At 49.1% G+C, this 15521-nt stretch overlaps 1 protein-coding gene across 1 annotated transcript in view; it reads right to left on the reverse strand.

Annotated features, from left to right (window-relative positions):
• Srpk1 (SRSF protein kinase 1) overlaps nucleotides 1–15521 on the reverse strand; it is a 36206-nt gene that overhangs the window by 2332 nt on the left and 18353 nt on the right. The window contains exons 7-15 of the mRNA XM_021633434.2: nucleotides 11468–11574; nucleotides 10714–10879; nucleotides 8887–8912; nucleotides 8274–8487; nucleotides 7518–7919; nucleotides 7014–7114; nucleotides 4215–4322; nucleotides 3085–3154; nucleotides 887–979 (exon numbers count right to left, since the gene is read on the reverse strand). Coding sequence (XP_021489109.1) covers nucleotides 887–979; nucleotides 3085–3154; nucleotides 4215–4322; nucleotides 7014–7114; nucleotides 7518–7919; nucleotides 8274–8487; nucleotides 8887–8912; nucleotides 10714–10879; nucleotides 11468–11574 — 1287 coding nt within the window. The remainder of the gene's footprint in view (nucleotides 1–886; nucleotides 980–3084; nucleotides 3155–4214; nucleotides 4323–7013; nucleotides 7115–7517; nucleotides 7920–8273; nucleotides 8488–8886; nucleotides 8913–10713; nucleotides 10880–11467; nucleotides 11575–15521) is intronic.

The raw sequence follows: 15521 nt of genomic DNA on the forward strand, positions 1-15521 counted from the left end.
AGGGCTGTTACCCACAACCAGCCCAGCCCGCTTCTACAGCTCAACAGTCCAGCAAACGCTGCTTCAAAATGAGGCACTGATCTAAAATGATAAGCTAACAGCGTGACATACACACACAAAAATGCCAACAACAACAAAAAAATCAAAAAAATCTAGGAACTTTGTGTCAGTGTCACTGAACGGCTCTTTGGAATCGACCTTTTCCCCGACAACAAATGATGCCCAGATCACGCCAGCCTTTGTGCGCCAGGCAGCCTCCTGCCCCTTCAACCCTGAAGCGACAGTTTTCAGACTGTTTCTGTCAATTGCTCAATCTAAGGCCATGGGAAAGACCTCTCAAGCAGCTGGGACGAGGGGCCTCTGCCCTGCCTGTACTGATACCCTTAAAGGCTTATTAACAGCTTTCCCAGGCAGATGCTAAGAACCTCCACATGAGGACATTTGCTACCAAACTCGATGCACACTGTGATTGGACAACTCTTCCTTAGCACTCTTTAGCAGCTGGAAGGGCAAGGGCATATGGCCGAATAAACACCAGACCAGGCAGCTCTTAGATCCTTTGAGATTCACCTTTTATTTCAGTTTCATCTTCGATATGTAAGAAACACAGAATCAAAGCAATTTTAAGTAGGGGTAGGGACACACACCTCCAACCCAGCAGGAGGATTTAAGTTCCAAGTCAGCCTGGAAGGCATAGGAAGAGACCACCCCAAGCAAGCTCAACACTGGCTGTGCTGAGCTTCTGCGCAGACCACTCAGCACCTGCTCCGCCGCACTGAGTATTTAGAATGTGCTCGCTCAGCTTTCTGCAGATCTAGAGAAGGACCCAGATGGACTTAGCGTGTCATTGCAGACATCTGTACCCCTTGACTGTTAACAGATTTACCTTTTTTGGTGAAAAACTCCTTGGAGTATTTCCCTGCCACGATGAGCTTGCGAGGCACCTTCCCCAGGAGTTCTATGATCAAGGCGATGTGGTCTGCACACAGGGAGTTCAGAGAAGGAACACAGAACGGCATCACAATCGGGCTCTAAAGGGGTGGCGCACACCCCACCTTGCAGGCACCGCAGGCTTGCCCTCTGTCCTAGGAGAGGAGATGAACTGCCTGTCTAACGCAGGGCTCACTCCACAGACAGAGACCCGGCACCGCGGCAGGCAGCCCAGAGTGAGGCCCAGAGTCACCCTTGGTGCCGAAGCCTGCTTCCTCCACTTGTGCCGGGGCTTGTCTAGCTCTGAGACCAAGAAGTCCTGTGACCAGGGTCCTGGAATTCTGCCTATCAGCCCCACAGCACATGCCAGGTGGGCTGAGAAGGGAGGCTGAGACCAAGGACCAAGGTAAAGCAGTGAACGAGGCTTTCCCTAAATAGCTTTTCAAGGGCTAGTTGGAAAAGGACAACAAACCAGCGTGTCCAAGGGAGACCGGGAAGACCGCCAACGCTCTTGGCCAATGGCAAGCTTCCGGTGTTCGGTGCTTACCTACACTACAGCTTTACTTGAGGCCAAAATCTGAGCCCAGTGGGTTCTCAGGCAGAGGAAACCCCACATCAGCATTTCCAGACCAGCACAAGTGCTAAAGAGATCACACACACTGAAAAGCCAAGGTGCAGAGAACAGCAGGGCTTTAAGGCCAGCCTGACTGAGTACTGACTGGGGAGGGCCTCTCACATATACTTTAATTTTCAGTTTGGCAGCTGAAGGTCCTACTTCACATTACTCTAGGCACTGTGTGCAGCCTGTAGATCACTCTTTCATCGAGTCTAGTCAAGTAAAGATAAAATACATAAAAGAGATAGAGTAGGGCACCTGAAAGCTCCAACCATCTAGAGCCCGGGGTTCTCCACCTTCCGAATGCCGCAAACCCTTTAATAAAGTTCATCATGCTGCAGTGACCCCAACCATAAAATTATCTCCACTGTTACTTCATTTCACTAACTGTAATTCTGCTGCTGTTATGGATCATACTGTAAATATCGGATATACAGAATATTTCTCGTCACCTTACCTTCTAACAAAAGTTGTGTGGTGTGATACACACAGAGGAAACAGAGCCTGACTGTAGAGAGCAAAACAAGCAGGCTCTTGACCTGCCATTTGCTCACCAGTAGCTGCAGTCTCAGCAAGCTAATGTTAATGTTAAAGCCTGTTAATGTTCACAGGGAGCTGTGCTGCACAGCAGAGCAGAGCGCAGTCCTGGCTCTTCACAGACTGCCTCCCAAAATCTTTTTATTCACCTAGGAATCTGTGGGTATCAGGCTGGCAAAATCAGATGCACCTAACTGTCTTCCCAATGGCCTTAGATGGAGTAATTGACAGCGTGTGCTTTTCCCCACAGGGCCAAATTCAAATCTGCTTTATTTTGACTTAAAATGGAATTCTATACAACTTAAAAGAAAATAAACATAGCTTTTATTTGTAGAAAAGGAAATGCTGATATTATACACGGAAGATCTGCCTCCAAGTAATGTTGCAGATTAAATTACTGGACTTTCAATCTGAGGTGGGTAAAAAGTCATTGACTTCTGAAGGAAGACAAGCAAGGACAAACATCTCACAAATGTTAACCAACCATGGACTGCCAGAGCTCTTTAGTGTCTTTCTCTTTCCCCATCTTGTTTCTTAGGCTGGCCTCAAACTCAGTGTACAGATGAGACTGACCCTGAAGTCTAGAGCCTTCTGCCACCTCCCCAGCGCCGGCACTGCAGGCATGTGCCATCCACCCCAGTTGAAGTGGTGCTGGCGGCTGGGCTCAGGCCTCAGGCCTCATGCATGCTGGTCACGGAACTGAGCCACCATCTTTACTGTCTTTTCTTAGATGTTTTCTCCACCTGACCCCTAATACAGAATGTCTTACTCACTTTTAAACTTTGCGAGAAAGGATCTCAGTGTGTAGCCAAGGCTGGCCAAGACCCTGTGACTTCCTGTCTCTGCTTCCTTAGTGCTAGGAAGACATCACCGTCCCACTCATCAGCTCCAATTCTCCTGTTTCGGGGCCCTCACACACCCACACAGTAACAAAGGCCTCTGGTACCAACAAATGATGCTAATTACAGTGGAAAGCACAGCTGTGGGGAGGGGGGACTCACCTTCATCTCGTGTGTAATCCTCCCCTGAATGAGGCTCAAATAAATAGTCACCCGTGGCTAATTCAAAGGCCTAAGAAAAACAGACAGTGCATGAAAGCATCAGAGAAACAGAATGCGTGTCAAAGCCTATTGATACCTGATTCCAAATCTAGACAAACATTTGAAAAACACCTAAGATGAAAAAGCTGAAGGACAGCTATGGATCAATAACATGTGGGAAGAAAAAAAACAAAAACAAAAACAAAAAAACCCCATTATCAATTAGTACTGACATTGGGCTATCCCACTGGGTAAAAACAACCAAAGAACACTAAAGCAAAAACAAAAAAAGGAAAAAATGGACCACAAAAGCAGAGTGGATGGCGTCTTGACAGCAGGCTCACAGCAGCTGGCAGCGCGGTCTGCATTCCCACAGACATGGAGGACCGAGAATGTCCCGCAGCATTGACCTGCACTTCACTCATCTGTGCGACTGTGCTGACAACCCTCAAGAGCTGTCTTTCTTTCCCATCATGTATGGCTCAGGGTTTGGACTCAGGCTATCAGGGGCAGAGCCAGCCCATGGGCCTAGAATTACCAATGTTCCAGCCACCAGAAATCGTGTCTGAGATGACACATCCACTAATGACTCAGATTTCATCATGACACTCTGTGCCCCGGAAGTACGTACCTCAAAGACAGACACTGCTCTCCTCTAGCCACGCTGAGTCTCCTCTGTGGCCAGCCAAGGGCGCAGCGGCTGTTATATCACCACTCGTGACAAGAGCAACTCTCCTGTGCTAACATCTCAAGTCACCTAGAAATGCTAACTACACTCAGATTACACTCAACCCCGACATCTGCCTATTTTCCAGACAATCTCGACTAGCGATTCTTGGCAATCCTGTCTTAGCAGACATGGCCAATCTTCTCTGTAAGCCTTAATCCTCTTCGCTTACTGGAGAACTTTGTTATTGAGGGACTAATGAAGCAGTGACAAAGACAACCGAGGACCAGTTGAACTGCAGAGGACACAGCTTTCAGCACTCGCCGGCACCCCACCCCACCCCTGGCTGCTGTCACGCCCAAGTGAGCACCTGTGCCCCTCTGCTGCAGAGCTGCACTTAGCGCACGGCGCGAGTAGGACTCACCATGCACGCGGTGCTCCAGATGTCAGCCGGCGTGTTGTAGCCGGATCCCAGCAGGACCTCCAAAGACCGATACTGCCGTGTCTGGATATCCTCGGTGAAATGCTTGTGCTGAGAAATTCAATGAGTGGAGAGCCTTAACAGTCATGTATTTTAAGACGGAACAATGAAGAGTCGCTTAATAATGGAGACTAAAGTTCTCTGAAAAACTTCCAGGAAGCTTCCTTCACAATTCTCACCTGACAATTCAGCCTTACTGTCATTCCAAATAACTTGAAAATTGATGAGCCTTAATTTTGTTTAGATGGAATAATAACTTTATCAAGAAATCAAAATGAGGGGCTGGAGAGATGGCTCACAGGTCAAGAGCACTGTCTGCTCTTCCAGAGGTCCTGAGTTCAATTCCCAGCAACCAAATGTGGCTCACAACCATCTATACTGGGATCTGATATCGTCTTCTGGCCTGCAGGTGCGCATGCAGACAGAGCACTAATATATGTAAAATAAATACATTTTAAAACAAAAATCATTACAAAAAAGAACTAAAACCAGTGTGACGGCATATGCCTTTAATCCCAGCGCGGCAAAGCAGACACACAGGTGTGCTCGACAGTCTACATAGTGGGTCCCACGTCAGCCAGACTACAGAGACTGTGGTTCAAAAAGCAACGCCTGTCATCCCAGCACTCAGAAAGGGAGGGGCAGGTGGATCTCTGAGCTCCAGGCCAGCCTGGTCTACAGAGCGAGTCCAGGACAGCCAGGGCTACACAGAGAAACCCTGTCTCCAAAAACAAAACAAAGAACCCCAAACCACGCAAACAAACAATATGTAAGTACACAGTGGGGCCAGCAAGTCTGGCTGCCGCCAGCAAGCCTGAAGCTCTACGGCGGAACTCGCTCTACGGCGGAACTCTGGGACTCACACTGCACAGAGAGAACTGTCTCCTGTGAACTGTTCTCTGACCTCCACGTGAGCTGCGATACACAGGTGCACACACGCACACTTCCATAGGATCAAAGCTAAAAAAAATGAACAGACTTAGCTGGGTGGTGGCGGGGCGCGGCTGTGGTCCCAGCATTTACGAGGCAGAGGCAGGCAGAGCTCTGTGAGCTCGAGACCAGCCTGGTCTACAAAGTGAGTTCCGGGACAGCCAGAGAAACCCCGTCTTGAAAAACAAACAAAACCACCACCAACCAAAAATACTCCAAACAAACTCAAGTGATGTTAAACATGTGGACTGAGTACAGAAACAAGGGCTGCAGGCCTGCGGGAAAGCACAGGGATGAGGCAGCGTGGTCCAGGCTCTGAGGCCTGGCACAGGACTCGGGATCAGAGGGAGGAGCATCAGCAGAGCATGCAAGCACTCCCGGGGAAGACAAACAGCTACGGGCACTTCCACCTGCATTAACCTGGCTTGAACATCCTAATTCCTCTACCACGTTTCTAGGTCTAATCTGGCCTTGTCTCGATCTACCCAAAGAGCTTCTTACTGACTATGGTCTTCAACGCCAGTATTTCCTTCTTTTTTGGTTTTGAGACAGGGTTTCTCGGGGTAGACCAGAATGATCTCTAATTCAGAGATCCACCTGCCTCCGCCTCCCGAGTGCTGGAAGTGAGGTGCACAGCACCACTGCTGGGCTGTGCTGGGACTTGCGCTTTCAGGAGCGCCGGCTCTGCTCAGCACCAGGCTGTTGTAGGACTGGGGTTATCACTCTCTCCTACCACACCGGCTTGAGCCCCAGTGCTGCCTGAAATTAGAGTGATACCTGCAAAGCAATCGCTGCCAAAGGGCAGGAGGGCAGGAAACACAAAACACTTTTACTTATGCATACAAGACCTTGTCACAGGCGTCAAAATGTAGCCAAGCAGACCTGCAGTTAAAACCAAAGCTGCGCTGTCTCTAAACCGCACACGGTGCAACCGACACACAGAGGACAAGCTGGCAAGCAGGCCCAGACCTAACAGCAACACAAGAAACCCAAGCTGTTTGGAAGTCATATAAAATCCATTCTTGAACGCAGGCACTGGCAAATTGAAGAAATGACTGAAAAGTGAGAGCTGAGAAGGGCGCATCTATGTGGGACAGCTGTCATGAGCGCACACGCCAGTATGTGTGCTGAGTGTGAAAAGCAGACAGACGAAAGGAGGCACACAGAGCTAGGGAAACAGCTAAGGTCAGCCTGCATGTGACCCCCAGCACCTCTGTGGATGATGGAGGGACAGCACTCTAGGGGATCACAGGCAGGACATGCTAAAGAACAGCTAGGCTCAGGTTCAGTGAGAGACCCTGTGTTAAAGGAAGGCTGCCCAGAAGAGAAAGGAAGAAACGAAGAGGCAGGTATGGCAGTACACGTTTGTAACTCTAATAGTTGGGAAGCTGAGGCAGGAGGATGACCTTAAGTTAGAGGGCAGCTGCATATAGAGAACTCAAGGCCAGCCTGGTCTACATTAAGACCTTATCTTAAAATTTCTAATTCATGGCTGGAGGGGCGGTGCGGTGTCCGAGCACCTTTAAAGCCAGCACATCTGCGCTCAAGGCCAGATTTCTGAGTTCTGCTCTAGAGTGAGTCCAGGACAACCAAGATACAGAGAAACCCTGTCTCAAAAACATCCTAACATGTGCCAGGCGGTAGGCACACACCTTTAGTCCCAGCTTACGTGGGGGCAGAGGCAGGCAATCTAAGTCTGAAACCAGTCGGGTACAAGAAAAAGAAAACACTCGCTTAACCGGGTATACACTATGCCAGATTGCCCTTCGCCCCCTCACTTCAGAACACAGCACCACAGGAAGTGTGACTTACCACCCAGCAGGCGTTCCCCAGGTCAGCGATCTTCACCTTCAGTTTTTCTGCATTTTTTGGCTCAAGGGGATTAATAAGAAAATTTCCAGCAGTGAATTTTCCTACAGACAACAGCCATTATCAGTAAAAGAGTTTAATGAGCACATGATACCCTAACGGAAACAAAGATCCCAGAGGTGAGGCTCATTTAGACAAGCAGCCCCCACGCCACCGATAACAAAGCTTTTAAGACTCAGGTTCCTAGAGTGCAAAGCCCCTGCAGAAGGTGTTTAAAGTTAGCCACAGACTTACACTTAACTTGGACAAGTGCTACCAGGAGCCATAGCTCAGGGGTACTGTTCTTGCCCAGAGTAGACAAGGTCTGCCCACTGCACCCACCACTGTAAGGCCAAACACACCTCTCCCCACCAAAAACCCAAACCCGCTGTACAAAAGCCGAGACAAAAACCTAGGAAGGCAAGGCCCGTTGCGCTGGCGAGAGCCGAGGCAGCGTGTGTGTGGTACCTTTGTTGCCCAGGGGCCCGTTGTGCTCTTGCTCATCCCCAGAAGGCGTCCCTGCACAAATGCTCTCCTGAAGCTGACTGATGTCCTGCTCGCTGAGCTTCACCGGGGACGACTGGCACACCATGGTCTCCGACACCTCAGAGGTCACAGGCGTGCAAGAGTCTGTCTCTTGAGATGCACTGCTGTCTTCATTTGGGGAGTTTAGGGACCCAGGTTCCTGCTTCAAAGTGTGGGCATCACAGTCATTAGCATTCTGCACATCCTCCTGATGCCTCAACGTCTCAGCATTACTGTTTTCAGTGTAATCAGTGATTCCGATGACGCCATTGCAATTAACTTGTGCTACACCGTCCTCCACATCACACGTGAGTGTCTGGTCCTGGCCAGCGGAACTTGATTCTTCTGAGGAACAAGGAGAGAAAGATGCATATGTGTCTGTGCCAGTCAACAACAGTAATTCTCACAAGTTAAGACATTGTCTAGGTCTCATACTGAGTGGCATGAAAACAAGACTAAGAGCCCTCTAACGCCTACTGGAAGGACAAACATCTCCTCCTTACCCAAAGTCTATCTCAACTTCTGAGGAGAAAGCAACAAGTTACACTCTCCTATCCGCCTGCCTGCAGTATGATCAGACCTGACTCGTACAGGACACCCCCAGAGATGATCCGCATACACGAAAGCAAACATCACATAACAATAGTAAACCAATGCTCAAGTGTGCCACAAAGTCATTGCCGCAGTGCTCTGTTATACCAAGTTTCTCTTGGGTCATTTTATTAGGTGGGTTCTCTGTCAAGGGTCTTTCAACAGGACTCTCTGATTCTTCTTGCTTGTTAGGTCTTTTTTGCCCAGGGCCCGACTCTTTCTCCATCTCCTCAATTTCCTGCATTCGCTTCTCTAGTAATTCTGCCTGGCGCCTCTGCTTCTTCTTCAATTTCTTCTTCTTATTCTTTGACATTTTGTCAGCCTGGGCGGAGATTACAAACAGATAAAGCCTTCAGGTGGCTAATCCATTACCCCTGGTTGGAGACAACTGTTAACTTTAATTATTTCCTAATTAACTTCCACTCTTTCTCTAGTATTTCATTAACGTAAAATCTGCAGATTGTCTATGAAACTGAATAAAAAGGACATTAACAAGAGGTCTTTGTCTTCTGGTCTGTAGGGCTGGTTACTCAAGACACCTCTGTTACAGAAGCCTCATCAGGACAAACTTGCTGAAGACATGATGGAATTACTGGAGAAAAAAAAAAATCACAGAAGTGCAGGCCATAGTCTTTTTCTTTCGCTATGACCATGCCCACCACACCCATGCCCAGCACCCTGACCAGGGGTAAACAGAAAAGCACTGTGTGCTCATACTTACTGGCTTAGGTTGCGGAGCAGTACTGACTGAAAAGAAGAGAGACGAACAGGTAAGAGTCTTGGCACGGACAGGCAAGAAGGCAGGGTTAGAAAAGACATTGCCAGATAGAGCGGTGCTCCCTCACACAGCCTACATTCTCTAAGCAACACTGCAGGAAGCTGCATTATTTTAAAAGAAAAAAAATCAATATAGACAAAGTAGTAAAAAAAAAAAAAATTTTAAATAGGGTCTCACTATGTATGTAGACCTGGCTAGCCTTGAATTTAAAATGTACACAAGGGTAGCCTCAAACTCATAGGTTCACTTGCCTCTGTCTGCTAAAATTAAATCAACAGCACACACCATCTTGTCCAGCTTAGCCTAAGTTTCTTTTTGTTTTTAAAAACAGGGTTTCTCTGTGCGGCACCCACGATTCCCCTTGGCACGTGCCAGTTAACGTCTTTTAATAAGAAAGAAAGCAGCACAGTTCTTGTGTGTGTGCATGTGTGCCAGGCAGCCCTGGAGCCAGCTCAGTTTTCACCTTCATATGGGCTCTAGGACCCGACGATGCTCGCCAGGTCTGCATGGCCATTGGCCGGCTCTCCTGTCAAGTCTAACGTGATCTAGGTGACAGAGAGCTAGTACTCGCCACCTGGCATGTTATAGGCAGCAGCTTAGCTCACTGAGATGTCTCATCTTCCCTCCAAAAGTATTTGTGGCTGTGGCTTAAAGTGAGATATAGAAGTCATCCTCTTCATTTTACAAAACTGAACCCTATTCAACAACTTTCTCCTTCTCGTCTGTTCTTCCTTTCAAGAAAAGAGTGTCAAGAAACTTCTTCAAATACAAAGTAAACTAAAATTAAAATCTGCACCACCTATGGAAAAGCAGCCCCAACCAGCATTACCACCACTGGGCACGGCACTGAGGCGCTCTACCGTCTGCACCAACGGGAAGTCTAACTCCCACGATTCCTGTCTAAGGGCAACAGGAGCAAGTAACGCAGCCAAAGTCTCCTCATTGATGAAGACAAACCAGGAGCTCTCCCTGGCCATGCTGGTCAATGAGCATGCGCGAGAACCAAGAGGCGAATACAGGGAGCAACCAGTGTCACAGTTACAATCTAGGCACGGGGCACCAGAGACAGAAGGCTCAGGCATTAAAATTTAGCCTGGGCTACTGTATAAGTCATCATCCTGGCTGGAGAGATGACTCAGAGGTTAAGAGCACTGGCTGCTCTTCCAAATGTCCTGAGTTCAATTCCCAGCAAACACATGGTGGCTCACAACCATCTATAGTGAGATCTGGTGCCCTCTGCTGGTGCACAGGCACACATGGAGGCAGAATGCTGTATAAATAATAAATAGATAAATCTTCAAAAGAAAAGATGAGTCTTCCTAAAAAATTAAAATGTGGGTCACTGTTTTGGCATGTGAAGGCGCTTGCTCTAGTCCTAACTACCTGGATCTGGCATGTGAAGGCGCTTGCTCTAGTCCTAACTACCTGGATCTGACCCTCAAGACCCACACGGTAGAGAGAACTGACTCCCCCTAGTTGTCCTAACAGCTATATGCATAAAAGCTGGCCTGACAGATTCAACAAAAAATTTAAAAGCCCATCAAATAAACACTTTAAAACAGCAAGTCAGCCACTTACTATGTAGTATTATTTTTATCCAAAAAACAACCACTCATTCCCTCCCCATCTGGAACAGGCACTCATCCCCTCCCCATCCAGAACACTGCTAAGTCTCTTGAACATTGCCAGTCTTTCTAGAATGTCTGTCTGCCAGTGAGTGACTGTTCCACTGTCTGTCTTCCTGAGGTCCTGACTCAAGCCCCCATGTACCTGCAGACCCAGAAGGTGGGGGCGCCCCAGATCGCTGCCATTCTGTCGCTTCTGCAGCCAGCCTCCGAATGTACTGGTCATTCACTGACAACAAGATGTTCTCTGGTTTGATGTCAGTGTGGATGATCCGGCACTTGGTGTGTAAGTAATCCAGACCTTGTAGCACCTGAATGGAAATAAATACTCTTAAATACAGAATCACAGCACACTTTAAAAAGAGACGGCTCAGTGGTTGCGAGCACTGGCTGTTCTTCCAGAAGACCCAGGTTCAGTTCCCAGAACCCACACAGCATAGCTCACAACCATCTAACTCCAGTCCCATGGAATGCAGCACCCTCTTCTGCTACATGTGATACAGCCATGCAGACAACCCGCCTCCCCACAAAGCACAATGCCCAGCTTTTAAGTCTGGGGTCAGGAATCCAAATGGGCCTTCACACTCAACGTGCATTTCACTTCATTTCCTGGCCCTAATCATTAGTTTCTAAAGTTTTGTTATGAACAGGAAACACCTGACATTTTTATATAAAAAGATACCATAAGCCAGATGTAATGGAGAAAGCATTTACTCCCAGCACCCAGAAGCAGACAGGCCTCAGTTTTGGGGCCTGTCTATAGTCAGGTGCTTCTCAGAAAAGCGAGCACTCTCACAGAGGCGGGCTGGGGAGGGAGGTGTCCCACACGGCAGTGAGCACTCTCACAGAGGCGGGGTGGGGAGGGAGGTGTCCCACACGGCAGTGACCAACATACATACTTGCTGGATGATTTTTTTGACACAAGGCAGCGGAAGCCCCTGGTAGTTGGACTTGATGATCCACTTGAGCAGATGATGCCCCAAAACTTCGAACACCATGCAGATGTCTGGGGGCCACTTAAGGAAGCAAACGAGGCCCAAGAAAGCAGGGAAATGAGGGTCCACCACAAGGAGAGCATCCAGGTATTTTCCTCTGCAGCCAAAAAGCTACTTTAACATGTGAAGCCGTCAGTGACAACACACAGCAGGAAACTGTGAGGAAGGCCGGTCAGGACTGAGAGGGAGCACATGAACACTCGGTCACAGTGCCAGGCTGGAGTGTCATCAGTTCAGGCTTCCTGCAGAATACTCCCATTTTTGCAGCCCCAAAGTAAAGAACACACTCCTCTTTGGAAACAGCGACAACGTGCGAAACTTATCTGGAAAAGCTAACATGTTTTTCTTTGTCTGCAGTGGTGTGGAACACACCTAGCATTCTGGGAAACAAGTGCATCGCCCTGGGCCACCCCACCCCACTGCATTTAGAAAGAGAAGCCCACTTGCTTGAGACGACCGCAGCCCTAATGCTCAGCACGCGCTCAGCGCTCTCCTCACGTCACGCTGCACAAGCCCCGCGGCCTCACGGTCCTATGGCCACGCTGCTGCTGACCACCCCAGTTCCTCAGACTTGAAAGCCAAGCTTTCCTTTTGGTGCTGAAAGGAAGCCTAGCTGGACAGGAAGCATCTTGCTGTTGCTGACAGGACTATGTGGCCTAGACTGCCTTAAACCGGGATGGGTGGAGAAGCACCATTCTGAGGGATGTTGTAAGTTAACACACTACTTTCAGATGATAGTTAACATGAATATAGAGTTCAAGGAGGGGCAGAAGAAAAAGCTTCCTAGAAAAAGCCAAAGCCAAGTAATCCATATGCATGGAGTGAGAACAGAAACACATCATCCCCATTTCCAAGAACCAATGAACACTAAAAGCTCCTGAAAACCTGCAGGTAAGCTAACAGGCCAGTGAGAAACCACCTCCGCCAGGCATACGGAGCAGGTCCCTTTCCCAGCAGCGCAGTGCCTCACACCTTTCCACTAGAGATAGCACGATTTACGCACAGCTCAGTAACCCGAGAGAACCAGACAGACAAACCACAGGATGAACAAGCAGCCTTTACTAAGCAACCTCAGTCAACATACAGAGAAGGCTCTATCTGCACAATTCACACAGACACGGACAGAAGGCAGTGGGCACTGCGCACCAAGGGCGGAAGTCCACGAGGAAAGTCTTGCACTCTCCAGGCAGACTTGGAGTTGTGAATTTAGGGAGTCCCAGCCAGCAACAACTCCAAGAACAAGGTACCAAAGGGACAGCTAGAGCACCATAGTGGACTTGCTGCCCCCTTTCCCTTCCAAGAACTCGATGCGCTCAGCCCTTGAGTGAAGAACAGGCAGCAGCACCTGGAAGCGTTAGAGGGATGTCTTTGTGCACCGTGACAAGGCTTTCCTTGTACTGTTCGCATGCAGATCTGATCACAGGCTGAACTTTGACTTTGAAGCATGTCTCAACGTTTTGTAAAACATCACCTTGGTTTTAATGAAAAGCGGGTGGCCAGCAAGCTGAGACAGGATCAGGGAGCAGGACTTCCAGGACAGGGAGGTTCCAGAGAGAGGATGCCAGGGAATGAAGAAGCAGGTGGCAGGATGAGACTAGGAAGGACAGTTAACGGGCCACAAGGCTGGGATGTGGGCCAGGCTAGTAGTGTTGGGTTAAAATCACTCAGAATCTGCCCAGCTTAGAGCCATAAGCCGATCCTAAACATACAAGTGCCTGTTACTCAGGAGCTGGGCGGGCATACAAAGTCCTTACTGGTACAGAGAAGGATCAGCATGTAGGGCAGTAACCAGCCTCTGCTCAAGAGCTAAAACACTGTTCCCACAGAGAGACTTATTTACAAGGTTCTAGAAGAATATTCAAGAGGCCACTCCTGGGCCAACCACTGTTTGGCCCAATCATGGAAGCAAATCTTGAAGGGATAAAACTATCCGGCAGGTAACACAACTGCATGCACACTAGAATAAGTTCCAAAGATTTATAGTCAAGTCACTAACGTGGAGCACAAACTAGGAAACGAAGATGCAGGAAAACACTTATAACCCCAGAGCAGCCACCACTCGCCAAAGCCCAAGCTGCATCTGCCGCAGACTGCAGAGAAAGTGTGACCGGCAGACAGGGAGGCAGCGGAGCTGGCAATGCCGGCACACGGAAGTCCTTGTTATAGCCTCAGCCCTGCCTGTAACCCTAGCAGTCAGGAGGAGGATCAGAAATGTCAGTGTCACCTCTTGGGTTGAAGGCCAGCCTAGTACGTGTATGTGAGTACACAGAGCACTGCTCAAAAAGAGAATCAGAGAAAAAGGTGATGAGAGCAGAACTCTGGGCTGTAAGAACAAGTCTCAGTGATTTAACAGACTGCCCCCGGGGGGTAAAGGCGTCAGCTGTCAAGATTCAGAGCACGCTCTTGCCAAGAGCTGGGAAGAAAAGGCGAGACTGTCTAGAAATGAGGCTCAGATGAAGACAGAGTGCGAGGCCAGGGCTCACCTGCTTTGAGAGCTGAGCACAGCACCACACAAGCCCAGCTCAAGGTGAGGGGGATGTACAGCCTGAGGTCTGACCGAGAGGATACAACCACAAGAGGACAAGGGTCAAGCAGAGGTCAGGCGTCTCAGTGCAGTGAGATGCAGTGGATCTGTGTCTGAGTCACTGGGTGTCACTGACAGGTCACTTGAGCCCTTTTCAAGAAACAGAAGATGAATTACGACAATAAACAGAAGGAAAAACCGTTACCTCACTGTCAGATGAGAGCTCTCAAACCTGCTCCAGTAAATTGTATGTGATATAAGGGATGGTGGATAAAAGGCTGGGGATGACAGCTGCTCCTCAGAGGGCCCTTGCCTGCACGGAAGAGAGGAAAACAGTTCCAGCCCTCGGGCAGAGGAAGCACAGCAAAACCAGGCAGACAGAGCAGCTCCACCTGCGTGGAGAAATGCAGCTGACAGTGGTCTCAACTTGCCTGGCCCCACAGGCTCAGTCAGGGGGAACTAGGAGGTGTGACCTCAGTGGAGGATGAGCATCACCAGGAGAGGGCTCTGAGGCTTCTACAGTCCGCCCCAGGCAGTGAGTGTCAGCTCTTGGCTCTTCTCCAGCAGCATGGGGCTGTGACACATACTCCCCCCAACTGACTAAGCCTCTCAACTGTCAGCAAGCCCCCAGGGACTGAATGCTCTGCCGTGGCTGTGGTGCCGCTGCACCTTGGCCAACGTGGGTAGCAGATAAAGCACAGTCACCTAATGCAGGTGGCATCGCTAGAAAGGCATGTAATGGTTTGCACCACCAAGCACACGCCTCATGGGGAGCTGAAATTTTATCACACACAAATACTGGTTGGTGCTGGGCAATTATCAAATGAGGGGTTGTGCTTGGAAGGCACTAAGGCGTCGACAGGGGAAGAATGATTGTCTAGGTCACTGGTCATGGTTAATTCTATGCAAAAATTATAATTTACTCATGCGTCTTGTTTCTACTTGCAAGTTGTTTCATTTTCCTTTACTAACTTGTGGTGGGCTGACAGTGTGTGAGCCAGGTGGGTGGTGGCAGGCTTTGGGGGCTGGCCCTTGAAGTTAACTGGCTCTGCGCGCAGGCAGACAGCAGTGCCACCCAGTCACACTCTGCTGAGGACATGTTCTGAAACATGGGACTCACATTTACAAGCCCTTGTCTTTTATTCATTTAAAACAAAACAAAACAAAAAAACTAGGACAGGTCAATCTTAGGCTTTCTGGCTGAGTTAGGTACAACTATGTGTAGCAAGCCACGTGAGTCATTAACGAGGTGAGGTGCTACTTGGCACCCCACTAGGGTCACGGTGGGTGGCGGGGTGCTGGCTGGCAGGTGGTCATATGCTGGCACCTCTGATCATTACTGGAATCATTTGGGGAAGGGACAAAGGAAGTAAAGGAAGCATGACCAGGCTCGAGAGACGGCTCAAGGGCCATCCGGCTGCTCTTCCAGAGGAC

The sequence above is a fragment of the Meriones unguiculatus genome, chromosome 16, assembly GCF_030254825.1.
Source record: "Meriones unguiculatus strain TT.TT164.6M chromosome 16, Bangor_MerUng_6.1, whole genome shotgun sequence".
Lineage (NCBI taxonomy): Eukaryota > Metazoa > Chordata > Mammalia > Rodentia > Muridae > Meriones > Meriones unguiculatus.